Source organism: Pelobates fuscus, chromosome 5 (genome assembly GCF_036172605.1).
Source record: "Pelobates fuscus isolate aPelFus1 chromosome 5, aPelFus1.pri, whole genome shotgun sequence".
NCBI classification, from domain to species: domain Eukaryota; kingdom Metazoa; phylum Chordata; class Amphibia; order Anura; family Pelobatidae; genus Pelobates; species Pelobates fuscus.
In genome coordinates, this window is record NC_086321.1 from 152,384,246 (window position 1) to 152,403,153 (window position 18,908).

The 18,908-nt window shown below is 42.4% G+C and overlaps 1 protein-coding gene across 3 annotated transcripts in view; it reads left to right on the forward strand.

Annotated features, from left to right (window-relative positions):
- The window catches only part of CABIN1 (calcineurin binding protein 1), a 163,230-nt gene that overhangs the window by 73,973 nt on the left and 70,349 nt on the right, over window positions 1-18,908 (forward strand). For all 3 annotated transcript variants that reach the window (XM_063454503.1, XM_063454504.1, XM_063454505.1), the window contains exon 29: window positions 12,077-12,190. In XM_063454503.1, the coding sequence (XP_063310573.1) occupies window positions 12,077-12,190 (114 nt within the window). The remainder of the gene's footprint in view (window positions 1-12,076; window positions 12,191-18,908) is intronic.

Here is an 18,908-nt window from a genome sequence, read left to right on the forward strand (position 1 = left end):
CAGATCCTCCAGCCCGGGTTGTTGCGGGAAGCACTCCTCGGGTTCCTATGCCATACGTGGTGGGACCATGTGCCCTCCGGAACCTCGCTCTCCCGAGGCCCCTTTGGGTGTGTGGACGGTGGGTCGGATTTTGTTCCGTTATGTTTCCCAGAAGGAGATTTGGTGTTCCGAGCGGGTAAATGGGATCGCTGTCGGGTAAGCTGGGGTGGGCTGTATCGTTTGCCCTGTGTACGCTGTGATCGTTTCGCAGCAGCCATTTTGTGCCCTCCTCGTGGCTGCGGTAATGAGTGGGTTCCATGTTTGATTTTGGCATGTATTTGCAGGCGTCGTTCTAGTTTGCGCCAGAATGCTGTGCAAATTTCATCTAGCCGTGCTGCGTAGTCAGCTTGGTCGATAAGGCTTGTGTTTGGTTTCTACGTGCTCTCCCCGGGTTGCTTGAGTGCTATTATAGCAGCATTCTCAGGGGCACTCCAGAACCGTTGGGTTGCAGGCTGTGATGTGGGGGTAATCGTCCCCAGCGAGGACCGGGATATCCCCCGCCAGTCCAGAGGGGGGGTAGCTGGGCCGTGTTGGTCGCTCGCTTGTGAGTGGGTCCCGTGCCGGGAGATCGTCCGCCTCCCCCAGGCTTCAGGCTCCGCTCTTGATTAGGCCGCATGGCCGGTTCAGGTATTTTCGCGGAGTTTCGGTGCGAGACAGATGTCATTCTGTTCCCTGTGTGATCCTTTGTTGCTCTCCGTGCACCGTGTGCCGCTGGCATTAATATTTCGTTCAGGGTTAGCATTTTTGTGCCCGCTGGTGCAGGAGCTCTCAGAGAGCACGACCGGCCATCTTGGCTGTCAGGCCCCGCCCCCCGCATGCACATAGAATTGATAGCATTCTCAATGTATTGAATGCATTGATTTGTTTCACTGTTCATTTTTTTGTGTTATTTTTCCACAATAAATCAGTTCGCACTGGGGACAGTTCTATTGGCAACAATATTGATTAAACATATATACTTGGCAATTCATGGTCATGCGCTTTAATATTCTTGATTAAACTTAGTAGTGATTTGGAAACATTCAGAAGGAATACATTGGTGTGCTGGCTTTTCACTTCATGTGGGCTGCAGCATGTTTGGAATGATTCATTGTGTGTATGAGATGGCAGGCCCCTGGGAGTGCAGCTATCTTCCCACAGTCTGTCAAGCCCTCAGACACTGGAGTTCATATATTCCTAACCCACGCATTGTAGTTACCAGCAGCTCCTTCTCTGATGGAGAGCAATTGTCAAGATAACTGTCCCTTGGTGGTTTATACCCTAAGCTCACCTAGACCTACTTACTGTCTCCTTAGCTTAGCATTCACAACACTGCCCTGTGTGCAATTCATAACAGCAGGCAAGTTAAGTTGAGCAACAGTTGGTCAAGTAATAGTAGAATCTGACCCAACCTGGCTGAACAGCCAGATGGAAAAGTTAAATTGTCTCAAAATAATGATTGTACATCATTTAAAAAAGAAAAAATTGTACGTTTTCATTAAATGTAATTAACTTTAAAAAAACAGAAGGTACAATTGCTGACAGTTGTCCTTCAAGCACTTTTGTCACTCCTAGACATAAATACAAGTATACTCCTAAGTGTTTTAGGGGTAAAGAAAAGTAGCTCTCGTACCTTTAACAGATAAATGCACATTTTTATATCCACTCACCAATTTAAAACTTAATCAGTAGCTCTTGACTTTAACTTACGTCCAGAATAACGGAGCATATATCATTTCTTAGAGTTCCTTTACTGCACTAACCTCTATTTCCTCTTCTAGAAGGTTATTCTATGTATCCATCACACATTTAGTGAACTGATACTTTTTAAAAGAGGAAACAGCTACTTGTTTTACCATAAAATGGTGACAATTCAGATATTTTAATTATATTGCTGCATAAATGGCATAACATAACTTCATTCTTTTACATAATCTGAAAGAAGCATACAGTGAGCCATTGAGTGAATATTTTGCCCGAGTAGAAATTCACCCCTGGTGATCTCTCCAGGCTTCAATGGCAAGTAACGTGTAAGGCCTGACAGGCTTACAGTGTAAAACTAAAAAAAAATATCCCTTGCAGGCATATATTCTGATCATCAAAATATCACATTGTTATTTTGTGTTTTGCTGTAATAAGTTTTGTATTGGCCACTTAGAGTGAAAAAGTGAAATTTATACTTTGTTAATAACCATTTAATATTGTAAAGCACTGCGGAATTAGTTGGCGCTATATAAATACCAATAATCTATGATTAGTGGGAATCAGGTTCTATATACACAAGATCACCATGCCAGCATTTTAGAATTGTTTAAATGGTCATATCAGTGTAGATTTTCTACGATAATATATTTAATTGCAGGACATCCTCTATATTGAGTGTGTTTATCTTTAGACTGAATTACATATTGTATAGTAATAACAAAAATATGAGTCCATAAACAAATAAAATCAGAAATGAGCCCTGTACTCAAACTCCCACTAGTTTTTGGCATAAACAATGGTTGTAGAATAGAATCAACCCAAATATATAAAACAAAAGCAAAAAAGTTACCCTCACGCTATCCTGAATCCCTGTGCACAAATAAATAAGGTGTTTAGTACTAGAGCAATTGTCATTAATGTGTAAGCTCATCTGCCATGACAAGGCAAACCCTATTAAGGGCTAATTAGTTTATAGGGGTTCATAAAAATATCTCTATGTCACGTGTGCTAATGTCACGTGTGGGTGGGTGCAACTAGCCACAAGTGCCAATTACTCTGAATGTACAGTACCACCAGAAGTGGTCATGGTGGTAGGGGTAACCCTTCAATGGGTTACATTTGATAGTGTTTGCTGTTGTGTTCATGGTTTGAATACTGCTTCAGAAATGCTTTGCTTACGCAGCTCTAATTGTGTTTTTGTTTGTGTTTAGGCTTCATTTGTTATGTCTTTTGAGCATTTATGAGCTCAGCTCTCAACACATGCTGGTTGAACACAGCTCATGCTTTTGTACCATGACTCATATTATATTCCTGTATCACTGTTTTGGATATAATGGATCTAATTCATGTATTAAGCTTCTGTCTAAGCATGCATATGGCAGTCTCTGGGTGTTTAAATATTATGGTTATATGGGTGTGGATAATGAAATATGCAACAGCCATGTTTAAGATGTCACAATATCAGGAGTAGCACAGTCTGCAGTGATTCATATATTTAAATTGACCTAACAACGCATATTAAAAGACAAACTTTGAGAATTTCCTCTCTTCATTTGTCGCAAATAGCAGAAGATGGTACTTAGAGTAAGAGATGCAGGGGAAGGAAAATAGCCAGAACCAAACAAGCACAAAAGAGATTCAAGAAATACTCCAAGCACCATAACCTATACATCCCATGTAGTGGTCATAATGCCTGGGCTGCCTTTGCCACCACTTCTGCAGCTGTAAGATTCAGTGAGCTAAGCCTGGCCATGCACAGTCTCACTTATTGACTAAAAACATCCAGATGATGATCTAGGCCAGTGATGGCGAACCTATGGCATGCTTGCCCTCTCTGTGGGCACGCGTTCATAGGTCACCGGTCAGCCTCAATGCAGAGTAGGCACCTCTCTGCCCAAAACGGCAGGCAACTACTCTGCTTCCGTGTCGGGAGGACAGGGGGAGATATCTGAGAAGCAGCTCTCCTGTCCTCCCGCGAGCAATATGTGTGGAGCGTTGCCACGTGTTATCATGGCAACGCTCCGCACAGCATCATGTGGGAGGACAGGAGAGCTGCAGGACCTGTCCCTCTTACCACCACCGGACCACCAGGGATTTCTGTGTGTCCCCCACTTCTTCACGAAAGGTAAGAAGAAGAAAGGAGGGGGGATACAGAAATATATTTGCAGCAGCACCCCATACACACACAGCACCCCCACACACACGGCACCCCCCACAAAGAGCATCCCCTCCCACACACAACACCCCTCACACACAGCACTCCATACACACTCTGCACCCGTACACACAAACACATACACTGCACCCCTCAATTCAGTATGTGTGTGTGTTTGTGTGTATGTATTCAGCAGTCTGTGTGTACTCAGCAGTTTGTGTGTGTGTGTGTGTATTCAGTAGTCTGTATGTATTCAACAGTCTCTGTGTGTGTGTACGTATTCAGCAGTCTGTGTGTGGGTATGTTTGTGTGTGCGTGTATGCAGCGGACTGTGTGCATGTATTCAGAGGACTGTGTGCATGTATTTAGCGGACTGTGTGCATGTATTTAGCGGACTGTGTGCATGTATTCAGCGGACTGTGTGCATGTATTCAGCGGACTGTGTGCATGTATTCAGCGGACTGTGTGCATGTATTCAGCGGACTGTGTGCATGTATTCAGCGGAGGCTGTGTGCATGTATTCAGCGGAGACTGTGCATGTATTCAGCGGAGACTGTGTGCATGTATTCAGCGGAGACTGTGTGCATGTATTCAGCGGAGACTGTGTGCATGTATTCAGCGGAGACTGTGTGCATGTATTCAGCGGAGACTGTGTGCATGTATTCAGCGGAGACTGTGTGCATGTATTCAGCGGAGACTGTGTGCATGTATTCAGCGGAGACTGTGTGCATGTATTCAGCGGAGACTGTGTGCATGTATTCAGCGGAGACTGTGTGCATGTATTCAGCGGACTGTGTGCATGTATTCAGCGGACTGTGTGCATGTATTCAGCGGACTGTGTGCATGTATTCAGCGGACTGTGTGCATGTATTCAGCGGACTGTGTGCATGTATTCAGCGGAGACTGTGTGCATGTATTCAGCGGAGACTGTGTGCATGTATTCAGCGGTGACTGTGTGCATGTATTCAGCGGAGACTGTGTGCATGTATTCAGCGGAGACTGTGTGCATGTATTCAGCGGAGACTGTGTGCATGTATTCAGCGGAGACTGTGTGCATGTATTCAGCGGAGACTGTGTGCATGTATTCAGCGGAGACTGTGTGCATGTATTCAGCGGAGACTGTGTGCATGTATTCAGCGGAGACTGTGTGCATGTATTCAGCGGAGACTGTGTGCATGTATTCAGCGGAGACTGTGTGCATGTATTCAGCGGAGACTGTGTGCATGTATTCAGCGGAGACTGTGTGCATGTATTCAGCGGAGACTGTGTGCATGTATTCAGCGGAGACTGTGTGCATGTATTCAGCGGAGACTGTGTGCATGTATTCAGCGGAGACTGTGTGCATGTATTCAGCGGAGACTGTGTGCATGTATTCAGCGGAGACTGTGTGCATGTATTCAGCGGAGACTGTGTGCATGTATTCAGCGGAGACTGTGTGCATGTATTCAGCGGAGACTGTGTGCATGTATTCAGCGGAGACTGTGTGCATGTATTCAGCGGAGACTGTGTGCATGTATTCAGCGGAGACTGTGTGCATGTATTCAGCGGAGACTGTGTGCATGTATTCAGCGGAGACTGTGTGCATGTATTCAGCGGAGACTGTGTGCATGTATTCAGCGGAGACTGTGTGCATGTATTCAGCGGAGACTGTGTGCATGTATTCAGCGGAGACTGTGTGCATGTATTCAGCGGAGACTGTGTGCATGTATTCAGCGGAGACTGTGTGCATGTATTCAGCGGAGACTGTGTGCATGTATTCAGCGGAGACTGTGTGCATGTATTCAGCGGAGACTGTGTGCATGTATTCAGCGGAGACTGTGTGCATGTATTCAGCGGAGACTGTGTGCATGTATTCAGCGGAGACTGTGTGCATGTATTCAGCGGAGACTGTGTGCATGTATTCAGCGGAGACTGTGTGCATGTATTCAGCGGAGACTGTGTGCATGTATTCAGCGGAGACTGTGTGCATGTATTCAGCGGAGACTGTGTGCATGTATTCAGCGGAGACTGTGTGCATGTATTCAGCGGAGACTGTGTGCATGTATTCAGCGGAGACTGTGTGCATGTATTCAGCGGAGACTGTGTGCATGTATTCAGCGGAGACTGTGTGCATGTATTCAGCGGAGACTGTGTGCATGTATTCAGCGGAGACTGTGTGCATGTATTCAGCGGAGACTGTGTGCATGTATTCAGCGGAGACTGTGTGCATGTATTCAGCGGAGACTGTGTGCATGTATTCAGCGGAGACTGTGTGCATGTATTCAGCGGAGACTGTGTGCATGTATTCAGCGGAGACTGTGTGCATGTATTCAGCGGAGACTGTGTGCATGTATTCAGCGGAGACTGTGTGCATGTATTCAGCGGAGACTGTGTGCATGTATTCAGCGGAGACTGTGTGCATGTATTCAGCGGAGACTGTGTGCATGTATTCAGCGGAGACTGTGCATGTATTCAGCGGACTGTGTGCATGTATTCAGCGGAGACTGTGTGCATGTATTCAGCGGAGACTGTGTGCATGTATTCAGCGGAGACTGTGTGCATGTATTCAGCGGAGACTGTGTGCATGTATTCAGCGGAGACTGTGTGCATGTATTCAGCGGAGACTGTGTGCATGTATTCAGCGGAGACTGTGTGCATGTATTCAGCGGAGACTGTGTGCATGTATTCAGCGGAGACTGTGTGCATGTATTCAGCGGAGACTGTGTGCATGTATTCAGCGGAGACTGTGTGCATGTATTCAGCGGAGACTGTGTGCATGTATTCAGCGGAGACTGTGTGCATGTATTCAGCGGAGACTGTGTGCATGTATTCAGCGGAGACTGTGTGCATGTATTCAGCGGAGACTGTGTGCATGTATTCAGCGGAGACTGTGTGCATGTATTCAGCGGAGACTGTGTGCATGTATTCAGCGGAGACTGTGTGCATGTATTCAGCGGAGACTGTGTGCATGTATTCAGCGGAGACTGTGTGCATGTATTCAGCGGAGACTGTGTGCATGTATTCAGCGGAGACTGTGTGCATGTATTCAGCGGAGACTGTGTGCATGTATTCAGCGGAGACTGTGTGCATGTATTCAGCGGAGACTGTGTGCATGTATTCAGCGGAGACTGTGTGCATGTATTCAGCGGAGACTGTGTGCATGTATTCAGCGGAGACTGTGTGCATGTATTCAGCGGAGACTGTGTGCATGTATTCAGCGGAGACTGTGTGCATGTATTCAGCGGAGACTGTGTGCATGTATTCAGCGGAGACTGTGTGCATGTATTCAGCGGAGACTGTGTGCATGTATTCAGCGGAGACTGTGTGCATGTATTCAGCGGAGACTGTGTGCATGTATTCAGCGGAGACTGTGTGCATGTATTCAGCGGAGACTGTGTGCATGTATTCAGCGGAGACTGTGTGCATGTATTCAGCGGAGACTGTGTGCATGTATTCAGCGGAGACTGTGTGCATGTATTCAGCGGAGACTGTGTGCATGTATTCAGCGGAGACTGTGTGCATGTATTCAGCGGAGACTGTGTGCATGTATTCAGCGGAGACTGTGTGCATGTATTCAGCGGAGACTGTGTGCATGTATTCAGCGGAGACTGTGTGCATGTATTCAGCGGAGACTGTGTGCATGTATTCAGCGGAGACTGTGTGCATGTATTCAGCGGAGACTGTGTGCATGTATTCAGCGGAGACTGTGTGCATGTATTCAGCGGAGACTGTGTGCATGTATTCAGCGGAGACTGTGTGCATGTATTCAGCGGAGACTGTGTGCATGTATTCAGCGGAGACTGTGTGCATGTATTCAGCGGAGACTGTGTGCATGTATTCAGCGGAGACTGTGTGCATGTATTCAGCGGAGACTGTGTGCATGTATTCAGCGGAGACTGTGTGCATGTATTCAGCGGAGACTGTGTGCATGTATTCAGCGGAGACTGTGTGCATGTATTCAGCGGAGACTGTGTGCATGTATTCAGCGGAGACTGTGTGCATGTATTCAGCGGAGACTGTGTGCATGTATTCAGCGGAGACTGTGTGCATGTATTTAGCGGACTGTGTGCATGTGTTTAGCAGTCTGTGTGTGAATGTGTTTAGCAGTCTGTGTGTGAATGTGTTTAGCAGTCTGTGTGTGAATGTGTTTAGCAGTCTGTGTGTGAATGTGTTTAGCAGTCTGTGTGTGAATGTGTTTAGCAGTCTGTGTGTGAATGTGTTTAGCAGTCTGTGTGTGAATGTGTTTAGCAGTCTGTGTGTGAATGTGTTTAGCAGTCTGTGTGTGAATGTGTTTAGCAGTCTGTGTGTGAATGTGTTTAGCAGTCTGTGTGTGAATGTGTTTAGCAGTCTGTGTGTGAATGTGTTCAGCAGTCTGTGTGTATGTATTTTATCTATGTATTGCATTTGTTGGAGATACTAATAAATATAAGCCTAATTTTATCTATAATTTACATTTTTATTCCTGCGAGTTGTGTGTAGGCAGGGCCCCAGTGCACTGCTTTTCCCAGGGACCCATAATGTTGTTAAGGTGGCATTGGTGGGTGGGATGGAGGGCTGTGAGGAAGCACTGACTTACGTGCTGTTCCAGCACTGCTCCCTCAACTGATGCCGCCAGGAGACAGGAAATGACGTAAATCAGGCGCCGGGAGCAGTGCTGGAACAGCACGTAAGTCAGTGCTCCCTCACAGCAGCGGGAAGGAATCGAATCCACAAGGTAGGGAGCCTGGGTGGACTTCAAACCCCCACCCGCACCAACATTTTTTTTATTTTTGTGCTGGGAGGGGGAGGGGGATATGCTGGGGTAGTGAGAGAAAGATGCTGAGGGGAGAAAAGAGGAAAATCGCGGGGAGAGGAGAGGAGATCCTGCTGGGAGAGGAGAGGAGATGCTGCGGGGAGAAAGGGAGAGGAGAAGGAGAATCTGGGGGAGAGGAAGTGGAGAATATGGGGAGAGGAGAAAGAGATGCTGGGGGGGGGGGGGGAGAGGGATATGCTGGTGGGAGAGAAGAGGAGAATTAAACTTAAACCTCAGTATTCAGGTTTAATTAAAGTGTTGGCATTTTGAGGAAAAAAAGTTGGCATGTATTGCGGTTTTGGCACTCGGGCTCAAAAAATTAACCGATCGTGCAAAGCAGGGCTCAGCTCAGTGGAGCCAACAGAAGCTACTTTCACACGTTTCTGGCTCCATGGAAGGTGGCAATAGACACCTGGCGCTGACCACACGTAAATTGTCAAACCATTCTTTAACAGTTTTTGACTACTTACCTTGGCAGGGTGCCACGGCACTCCTAGTACCACAATTACTATAGTGTCAGGACTGTTTAAGGAGCTTGAAGTGTACTTTTAAGTAAGCAAAATTAGTACTTCAGAAAGCTTAAAGGGGCAATCCAGACCCTAAAGCACTTTAGCTTGCTGAAATGATTTTATGTGTAGTATGTCTCTTCTTTTTTTTTTTTTGTTTAACAAAAAGTGTAGATTCCAATAGAATTTGGTACTTTTATAAATTAAAGACACTATAATCACCAGAACAACTATCGATTAATGTAGTTGTACTGGTCAGTTTAGTCAGTCCATGCCAGTTTTTTAAATGTAAACACTGCCTTTCTCAGACAATCCAATGCTTTCCTATGGGATCATCAATTCTGTGTAAATCATCTTTCTAATCTGAGGTAAGATTCTTAACATATCCAGACGTCTTTCAATTTGTAACATAACCAGTTTTAAAAAGCAAATTTAGTTTATTATTTTCTAAATAAGCTGTACTTTTTTTCAAGCATAATACTTTTATACAAACTGCAGTTCATGTTCCCAATTTAAGAAAATGACTTTCAGTTCCACTCTGTATTATTTTAATTTTTTTCTTTCTTCAGTTTTTACAAAACATGTCCAAGGTTGTTTTTTTCTGGTAAAAGCAGGAACACATTAACAAAAGAAAATGATGTGTTCATTAACTCAACACAAATGCTGATTTTATGTATCCTAGAACTTTAGATCTTAATACATTGCGTTATCTGTGTGTGGGCTTGGTATTTATTTGGAGTATTCCGCAGAATTCGTTTGGCTGGCATACTGTACACAATTTTATTTCAAGCTTCTTTGCTTTGGTTACTGAAATACACCAGTAAGTGAACATATGCCTTACGCCCTACAAAAATCATTGCTTTATTAATGTGGAAACCTGTCTTCAAATTTCGGGTCATTAAAGGATATATAAAACTGTGCATGTTACAGAGCCAAAGGAGCATTGTAGCTTACAGTTACGCAGTGTTAAATAGTAAAGTATGAGGATGTAAAGTCCTAAACATACTAGGTCACCTGTGAGAAAGCTGTATAGACTTGGTATATGGTAAAACACTCTTATAGAGGTGTGTTACCCCAAATACTGGGGAACATCCAGCTAGTAAGTCACCAAAGCCCAAGTATAATATCTAATGCAGAAAATATACAAATCATACAGAAAATGCATATAATATAACATAAACTGGATCCAAAATGTCCGGGAAACGTGCTGCCCGTAAAAAAAAGGGGGGGGGAGGGGGACGGATACCTAGGCAGTGAATCTGTAGACAGATTGAGAATGGACTATTTATCACAAAATGACAAACATGGAATATTGTATCTAGTCCCACTTGAAGGATAGTCTTAGTATAAATTTCATCCATTTAAAGTCTAATAAATACACAGTATTTGGAATAAAATGCAACAATGTCTTTTTGCCACTATGTTTCAGCTATCAAGATATAATACTGCTGTTATGAGATAACAGGAGCTAGGTTATATCCAAGGCTGAGATATTATAACCTAAAATAGGTATGAGGGACTCTGGTACTGGTAAATCTTAATTCACAAAGTACAACGTCCAAAAATCACTATTAGATCACAGATATAGGTCTTAAGCAGGGGTAGTCAACCTTGTCCCTACCGCCTAGTATGGTAGAGAATCTTGTATGCATAAAAAGAGCACAGAATAAAATATAGTGTAGTATATTGATGTAAAATTCCAGAGGTAAGTATATGGAAGTACACTCACATGTCCTGGAGTCTAGCAGTGGCTACTAGGGTATAGCGTGAAGTGGTATGATCCCTACTCTGGAATTTGTGGGTGGTGCAGGTCCTCTATGTTTAGGTATAAAAGAGAATAAAGCAATTCAATAAACAATAAGATAAAACAATATAGTGCGCTCCGTAAAAAGGAAATGTAAAATCAAATAACAACTTACATGGAAAAAGAGTAATGACAGATTGCTCAGTCCTAGGTGCATAGGTGGTTTATATCCCCACCAAGGATATGAAGATCGGGAGGCATTCAGCAGAATGGTAATGTCCAGGATTTAAAAAAGTATTTTATTAATATAAAACAATAAAAATATAATAAAAATAAATAAAACGGTGTCAAGTAATACACTAATGTGTTTCACCATGTGATAGGCTCTATCAAAATATTAGGCGTTATCAAATACTTTGAATCCTATCACATGGGGAATCATGTTAGTGTATTACTTAATGCTGTTTTTTATTTATTTTTATTTTTATATCAATAAATTATTATTATTTATTTCATTTTTTACACATACCCCAGAGTGGGGATCATGCCACTCAATGCAATAGGAGCCACTGCTAGGCTTCAGAACATTTGAGCGTACTTCTGGAATACATCTTGAATTTTACATTCAATATACTTCACTATATTATTTTATTCTGTTTTCCTTTTATGCATACAATATTTTCTACCATGCACTACAAGGAATAACTACCAGAAAAACGAGCGACACTGTATCCTTAGGCAGGGATCATAACGCTCAGACACTTAAGTAGGAGCTGGATAACAGCTCCAGAAAAGTGTAAGTTGGCATCTTAATCCTTACTTTCTTACCATCAAAAGACTTCCTGCATCAGTTATTGTCTTTTTTCTTTTTGTTGCTACGTACATTTCTAAGGACACTCTGTAGCTCCCTGTTTTACCTCTCACCCCCACTCAATATGCATGCTTTAAATATGTTCTCGGGAATGCCTAATATTGAAATCCCAGGGAGAAACAGCTACTTTGTCATTCCTGAACCCAGTTTGATTATCTATGCTAATTATGAGTCTGTATTTGAATAATAATGCATGGAAGCTAGTCTACATTATACAGTACAGTTATATAGCTGTCTTAACTTGTATTATACATGTAAACACACCCCAGTATATCGTCTTCTTCATCCCTGCTTCTTGTCTCCTCAGAACCTGCAGTGGGCACGAGATGTGTTGCTAGGCAGCAGTATCCCGTGGCAGCAGCTGAAGCACATGCCAGCACAGGGACTCTTCTATGAGAGGAACAAGACCAATTTCTTCAATGTAAGTTGTGCTCCTTTTGACATAGTTGAGAAGGGGAATATGCTGGACAGCTGTTGGAATTCTAGTTATGCTGAATTGGTATTTTTGCAAGATTTTATAAACTGCACTTTAACATTACAAGTCCAGGTACTTGAGAACTTGTACAATTAGGAAGGACAGGAGATATGTTCTTGAGAGAAGATGGTGTTTGTGTAACACTGCTATATCTATCATTGTAGTATACAAAGTGTACAGTATCACTGCTTCATGTGTAGTGACTAAACACATACTATGTAGTAAGCTTATTTCTAGATGTTTCCTCCTATATAGTTAGTGTAATGTCCACTCTTGGAACATACTATTACAATCATTATGATATAGTCATTTAGCATTGACTATATCAGCATGCAATTTCATATTCTTCTCAAATAAGGAAAATGTAAATGTCGTACTGGGGTACTTTGAACTTTGTGGTTTGTATGTCTGTTTTCATGGGACAGGAGAGTGCAGTAAAAAAATTTTTTTGGGGGGGGGAGGGGAGGGTTGTCAACAGCCATCTGTTGCACTACAACCATGTGCTATTCTTAAATTTGAATATGGTGTTTCTGTAAACACAGTAGTTCTGAGTGAATTGTATGTATATAAGAACTGAGGAAATTGTATGTATGTAAGAAAATAACATCACGTATATCTCTATGTTAACGTTAAAGTTCCGTGATTGAAGAAGACATTCAGTTACTCATCATACATTGTTTGTTCTGTGTGCATTTTTTTTTGTGTAAATTTTTCAAGATTTTCATGTTCATTAGGGTTAGGGGACAGAAGACAATAAGGGATGAAGAGTATTGTGACATAGTACATAAAGCTTACGTTACATTTGTTAGTTATGACAGTCGTACGTATGAAACCTGTTTGGTATTTTTTCTTTGCGTATTTAATCTATTTGTTGCTTCTTCGAAATTGCTCTGTACATAACCGTTGCTATGACTCTAGATCTAAGGGTTGGGGGAGGGTACAGAATGAAAAAGGGAGGGAACAGGGGTGTCCTATTGGGTTCCTTTCCGCCCCCCCCCGCCCTCTTGGTTCTCACTCTCCCCTCCTCCCCTCCCCCCCGGCCCCGTGGTCGCTTTGTCCCCTTGTGGGGTCTGGATTGTGTTTTTGCTGCGCTAGCAACCGTACGGGAAGTGGAAGTGGTCGGTGTATACGTGGCACCCACATGTATGAGGAGGGTTGGTCCCACCCTAGGATATCATGTTCCAAGTCCACCCAGCGTTTAGTGCCTGGGGGGGGGCATGCCACTGCTGGATGTGGGCTAGTTGGGCTGCGTTGTAATATTGTTTAAAATTGGGCAATCCTAGTCCACCTCTGAGTCTAGGAATATACATTGTAGCTCTGCGTATTCTGTGTCTATTAGCTTTTCATATGAATTTGTCTATGGCCGCCTGAAGACGTTTGAAGTCCGTTTTTTGTATCGGGATGGGTAGTGTCTGGAAGAGGTAGAGGAATCGTGGGAGGAGGTTCATTTTGATGGTGGTGACTCTTCCTAGCCACGATATCCCCAGTTTGTCCCAGCGTTGCAGGTCTGAGTACGCTGTCTTAAGGAGCGGTGTATAGTTGAGGCCGTATATGTCTCCCAGTGTCGGGGCTAGTTTGGTGCCTAGGTATGTGAGGGCAGTCGTGGTGATGCTGAAGGAGGAAGGATTGGCGAAGCAGGTGGAGTTGCTGGGGAGTCGTTGCTATTGGCATCAGTGTTGACTTAGTTAGGTTGATTTTATAGCTCAATATGGTAGAGTATTCGGCAATGAGGGTGAGTGTGGCATGCAGTGAGGGGATGGGGTCCGTCAGCGTTAGGAGGACGTCATCTGCGTAAGCTGCCACAGTGTACGTTTCTCGTCTGATATGCATTCCCTGTATGGTAGGATGAGTGCGGATGGCCTGGAGCAGCGGCTCCAAAGAGATTGCGAAAAGTAACGGGGAGAGGGGGCACCCCTGTCTGGTCCCGTTAGTGATGTTGAAGGTTTGGGCTTCGACGTGGGGGAGTAGAAGCTTTCCTGTTGGACGGTTGTATATTGCCCGTATGATGTTTAGGAATCCCGGTGGGAATTTCAAGTGTGCCAGTACTTTGTACATGTATGGCCTGAGAAGGCGATCGAATGCCTTCTCGGCATCCAGTGACAGCACTAATGATGGGATGTTCTGTGTGCATTTTAAACGTTTGAGCTTAGCATTTCTGCATTCCAGACAGTTACTGTTGGGTTGATAGTCCTTACAGGACAAAGTGAAGATGTCATGCTTGATAATGGCTAATGTTGAATTCCTTTACCGTTCTAGCAAGTGCTGACATTATATCACACACTTGTTCCCAACCCTAAGCCTTTCCAATGGATCTTTCATACCACATTCAGTGGCCCACACTGTTAACTGATAAGCGCAAGCAGCTTGAGGTTGCTTAAGGTGTTAGAGGATGTGCTGCACAGAATTCACACTGCAGCCTGCTTCTGTTTTGCATGGAAGTGAGAAATATCAACCATAGTTTATTAATTATGCAGATGTAATTGATCCAATTATTTATTACACCAATTCTAGAAATATGTTATTACTGTAACTGTTACTTTTAAAAATGCCTCTCTTTTCCAGATGAAAACATATTATTTAGAAACCACTGTATGTTATATTATTGATTCATTTAAAAGGAAAAAAATATACATACAGGTTCGTGTTGTGAAACTTGAAATTCAAACAGTTTCAGTAGCATAGTATGCTATTTTTCTTGAACAAATTATTTTTGTGAACAGTTTATCACCAAGGGTCCTTGGCTCAAGCACCTATAACAAAGCTGTGACTCAGCCACATCCAGATTTTACATTTTCCAGTGCTCAGTGTTAACCCCTTTGGGCTGACGTAATAGAATTATACAGTGCTTTACATGGTTGGAGATGTTCTTTAGAGAGGGAATCTTCTATTAAAAGTTGCACTTACAAAATGAGAAAGCAGTTAGGAAACCTAGTGGGAATCTAGTAGGTAATTGTGTTTTCTTTACGGCTTTTTTTTTTTTTTTTTTTTTTTTCCTTACACAATTTTCAGTTTAAAAAAGGGCTGTTCTCTTGTATTCAGCTCAGCTGAAAACTTTTAAAGGAACACTCCAGGAGTGCCCTGGTGACTCCTCTAGTTGTCAGATTCTATGCTAAAAGTGACTTCTTACTTGGGGTCCTCCAGGCAATGATCTCTGCAGCTGGAAGTGAGAATTAGACATTCCTGATGGGAGCTTCTGTTACCTCTCATGATCTGCAGTGCTAGCTTATTGGGTTAGAAAATCATCAGATCACTCTCAGATAGTGATCAAAGCCCTGCATCACACCCTTAACCCCTTAATGACCAAACTTCTGGAATAAAAGGGAATCATGACATGTCACACATGTCATGTGTCCTTAAGGGGTTAAAGGGACACTATAGTCACCTGAACAACTTTAGCTTAATGAAGCAGTTTTGGTGTATAGAACATGCCCCTGCAGCCTCACTGCTCAATCCTCTGCCATTTAGGAGTTAAATCCCTTTGTTTATGAACCCTAGTCACACCTCCCTGCATGTGACTTGCACAGCCTTCCATAAACACTTCCTGGAAAGAGAGCCCTATTTAGGCTTTCTTTATTGCAAGTTATGTTTAATTAAGATTTTCTTATCCCCTGCTATGTTAATAGCTTGCTAGACCCTGCAAGAGCCTCCTGTATGTGATTAAAGTTCAATTTAGAGATTGAGATACAATTATTTAAGGTAAATTACATCTGTTTGAAAGTGAAACCAGTTTTTTTCATGCAGGCTCTGTCAATCATAGCCAGGGGAGGTGTGGCTAGGGCTGCATAAACAGAAACAAAGTGATTTAACTCCTAAATGACAGTGAACTGAGCAGTGAAATTGCAGGGGAATGATCTATACACTAAAACTGCTTTATTTAGCTAAAGTAATTTAGGTGACTATAGTGTTCCCAAACAATTTCATTATTTACATTTGGGCCAGGGCTCTCCTGGCACAATAATTACTGCAGAGATCCTTTGACTATAAATATCTGACATTGGCTCATTTTAGAAATTTTTGAATTCTCTGTGAATTATATCCATAATTTTCTCTTTCCTGCATAGTGGAATTTTGTGAACTAATTAGCCCAACTATGGAAACCTAATTTCGCTATTGCAATCAAGTGCTTTCTAGAGGCTTTTTTTGTTTTATTTTTTTCCTTTTGGTTTTCATTTTCCTACTCCTCCCCAAACTTTTTACGTGCCTTAATTTGTAATCTTTACTTTCTTGCATCAGATCTTGATATCTGGCCACATTCGTTTTGTTCTTCTCTGTCAATGATGTCTGTAGATTTTGATGTATAGATTGTGGATAATTCATCTTGGCAACTAGAATGGAAGCTTGCTTAAGCTTAGCCCATTGTGTCAAGTTTTGTTAAGGGCAGGAAAATTACTAAAGGTAAAGTAGAATTCTAGAAGAAAAAGATTGAAACAGAACAATTTAGGAGTGAGAAAAGTAGCGGAACCGATTCAAATAAACTAAGTATAGGGTGACCACGTCTCTTTAAAGGCAGAGTGGAAATATGGACATTGGGGGGAGTTCTTCCTGAGAATTAACTTTTACAATTAAAGCCTTGCAATAGGTCTCAGTTTAAACATCTGTATTCCAGCCAGAAAGTTAATTCTGTTGGCTTTTTAAATAATTTCTTCATTGCCAAATTTAATAAAGATTATTTAGATGGGAAAAAAATCTCAAGCAAATACTGACTTGAAACGCCAAGGGAGTTTTAGGCTGAGCTATTCTAATTGGCATGTCTACATGTAGTAAACAATATGGTAGATCATGGATTAAATGTATTTATTTATTAGAAAGGTTTTCTCTGCATTGGCATACAGTTTTGGCATACATACTTTAGGCATGTTTGCATCCTCTGTTTAGAAATTTTATTTACTGTTTAATGGTGCTTCTGTTTTTATCATTCTTGGAGATATTCCTAGAGCTAAGATATTGGCTGTGCTGTACGCCTTCTGTTGTAGAAATTATTTGGTAAAAGTTATTTTTGTCTGTGGTTTTATAACGTATGTTTGTGTTGAGCATCATTGTTATTGTTGTTCAAACCTTTATTTTACTGCATTGCTTGTTCCAAATGGAATTTGCTTGTGAAAGTCAGTGATATACACGTAGCTGTTACAATCCAAATGGCCCATGCATTCTACCAACTCTGAAAACTATAATAAATATACTTATGCATATTTAAACCTCTTGACTGCCTTTCGTGTGTTAACCTCTCCATTGCAAATCTGCTTCAGTATCTGCTTCCTAGTATCTTTTTGTCCAGCCCATATTCAGTGCTAATATTTCTACACACATTTCCCACGACTTTGGTGTGTCTTCATTATATATGCTTTCCCTGCTAACATCTAACTGCTGGCTACTATATTACCCCTTTAATGCAAATGCATACTTTTCACAGAAGGATATGGCATGTATGTGCTTGCTTGTGTTGTCCAGTATATTCTGTTTAGCACTTTATAGCTAAATTGGTCACAGGAACCGCATTCACTCCCAGCGGCCACAGGTGCTCCAGAACAGGACCAGCCATCCCAACACGTCAAGGCAGCAAAAAAGATTCCCAGGCACTCAAAGTCAAAGCTGCAGGCAGATTTATTGCAACAAATAAACAGCAACTGTCATATATATTATGAAAACTACAGTAATCTAACACGTTACAATTAACCCCTTAAGGACCAAACTTCTGGAATAAAAGGGAATCCTGACATGTCACACATGTCATCTGTCCTTAAGGGGTTAAACCATAACCCAATGATATGAGGCAAGTGAAATGCATTTAAGACCTTACCTGAATATCCCCAAGTGGATGAAATAAAGGGGTAGGACATTGAAAGATTTAAAGAAGGCAATGGGTGGGAAAATATTCACCTCCTGTCAGTCTGAGGCAATTGATATAAAACGTTTGTTCCGACTGTGTCCAGAGTATGCTCGTGGAGAGGTCAGAGCAGGTAGCCCCCAACCTAGGAGGCTGGCGTCTGACTCCAGGATAAAATCAGGTTGGCAACTGACTATAGCTTTCCCGTTCCAAGCTTCCATATTTTGGAGCCACCAGTCTAACTTTAGATGGACCTTGTTGGTGATAAAAAATATTTGGTCATATGACCTGGATCTGTGAAGATATGTCTTGAGACATTGCATTGCCCTGCAATGCAGCTTGGGAAAATTGACTGAATGGAGACTGAAAGTAGTCCTATGATTTGAGCTAAATCGCAAAGATAAACCTGTTGAGAGAACAGCAGTTTCCAAATATCCTTTTTGATGGATTTTATCTTTCAAGACGGGAGTTGAAGAATCAAAAGGACCAAGTCGATCGGATCTGAAAACCCACAAAAAGAATAATTTGAAATGGGATCAGAGAAGATTTCTCGAAATTGATTACAAATTTGAGGTTCTGAAGGAAAGATTTAGTCATTTCTTTATGTTTGTGAAGGGTGAACAAATCTTGAGCCATGATCAGGATGTTGTCTAGATAGACGATACATCTGATACCTTGGGAACGGAGAAGTGCCATAACTGCTTTCATCAACTTGGTGAAACACCAAGGGATGGAAAGGGGGCCAAAAGGGAGGCAAGTGAATTGCAAAGGATCTCTTAAATCAAAGTGGGAGAACCAATCTCCCTCAGAGAGGAGGTCTCGAAGCATGTGTATGCCGTC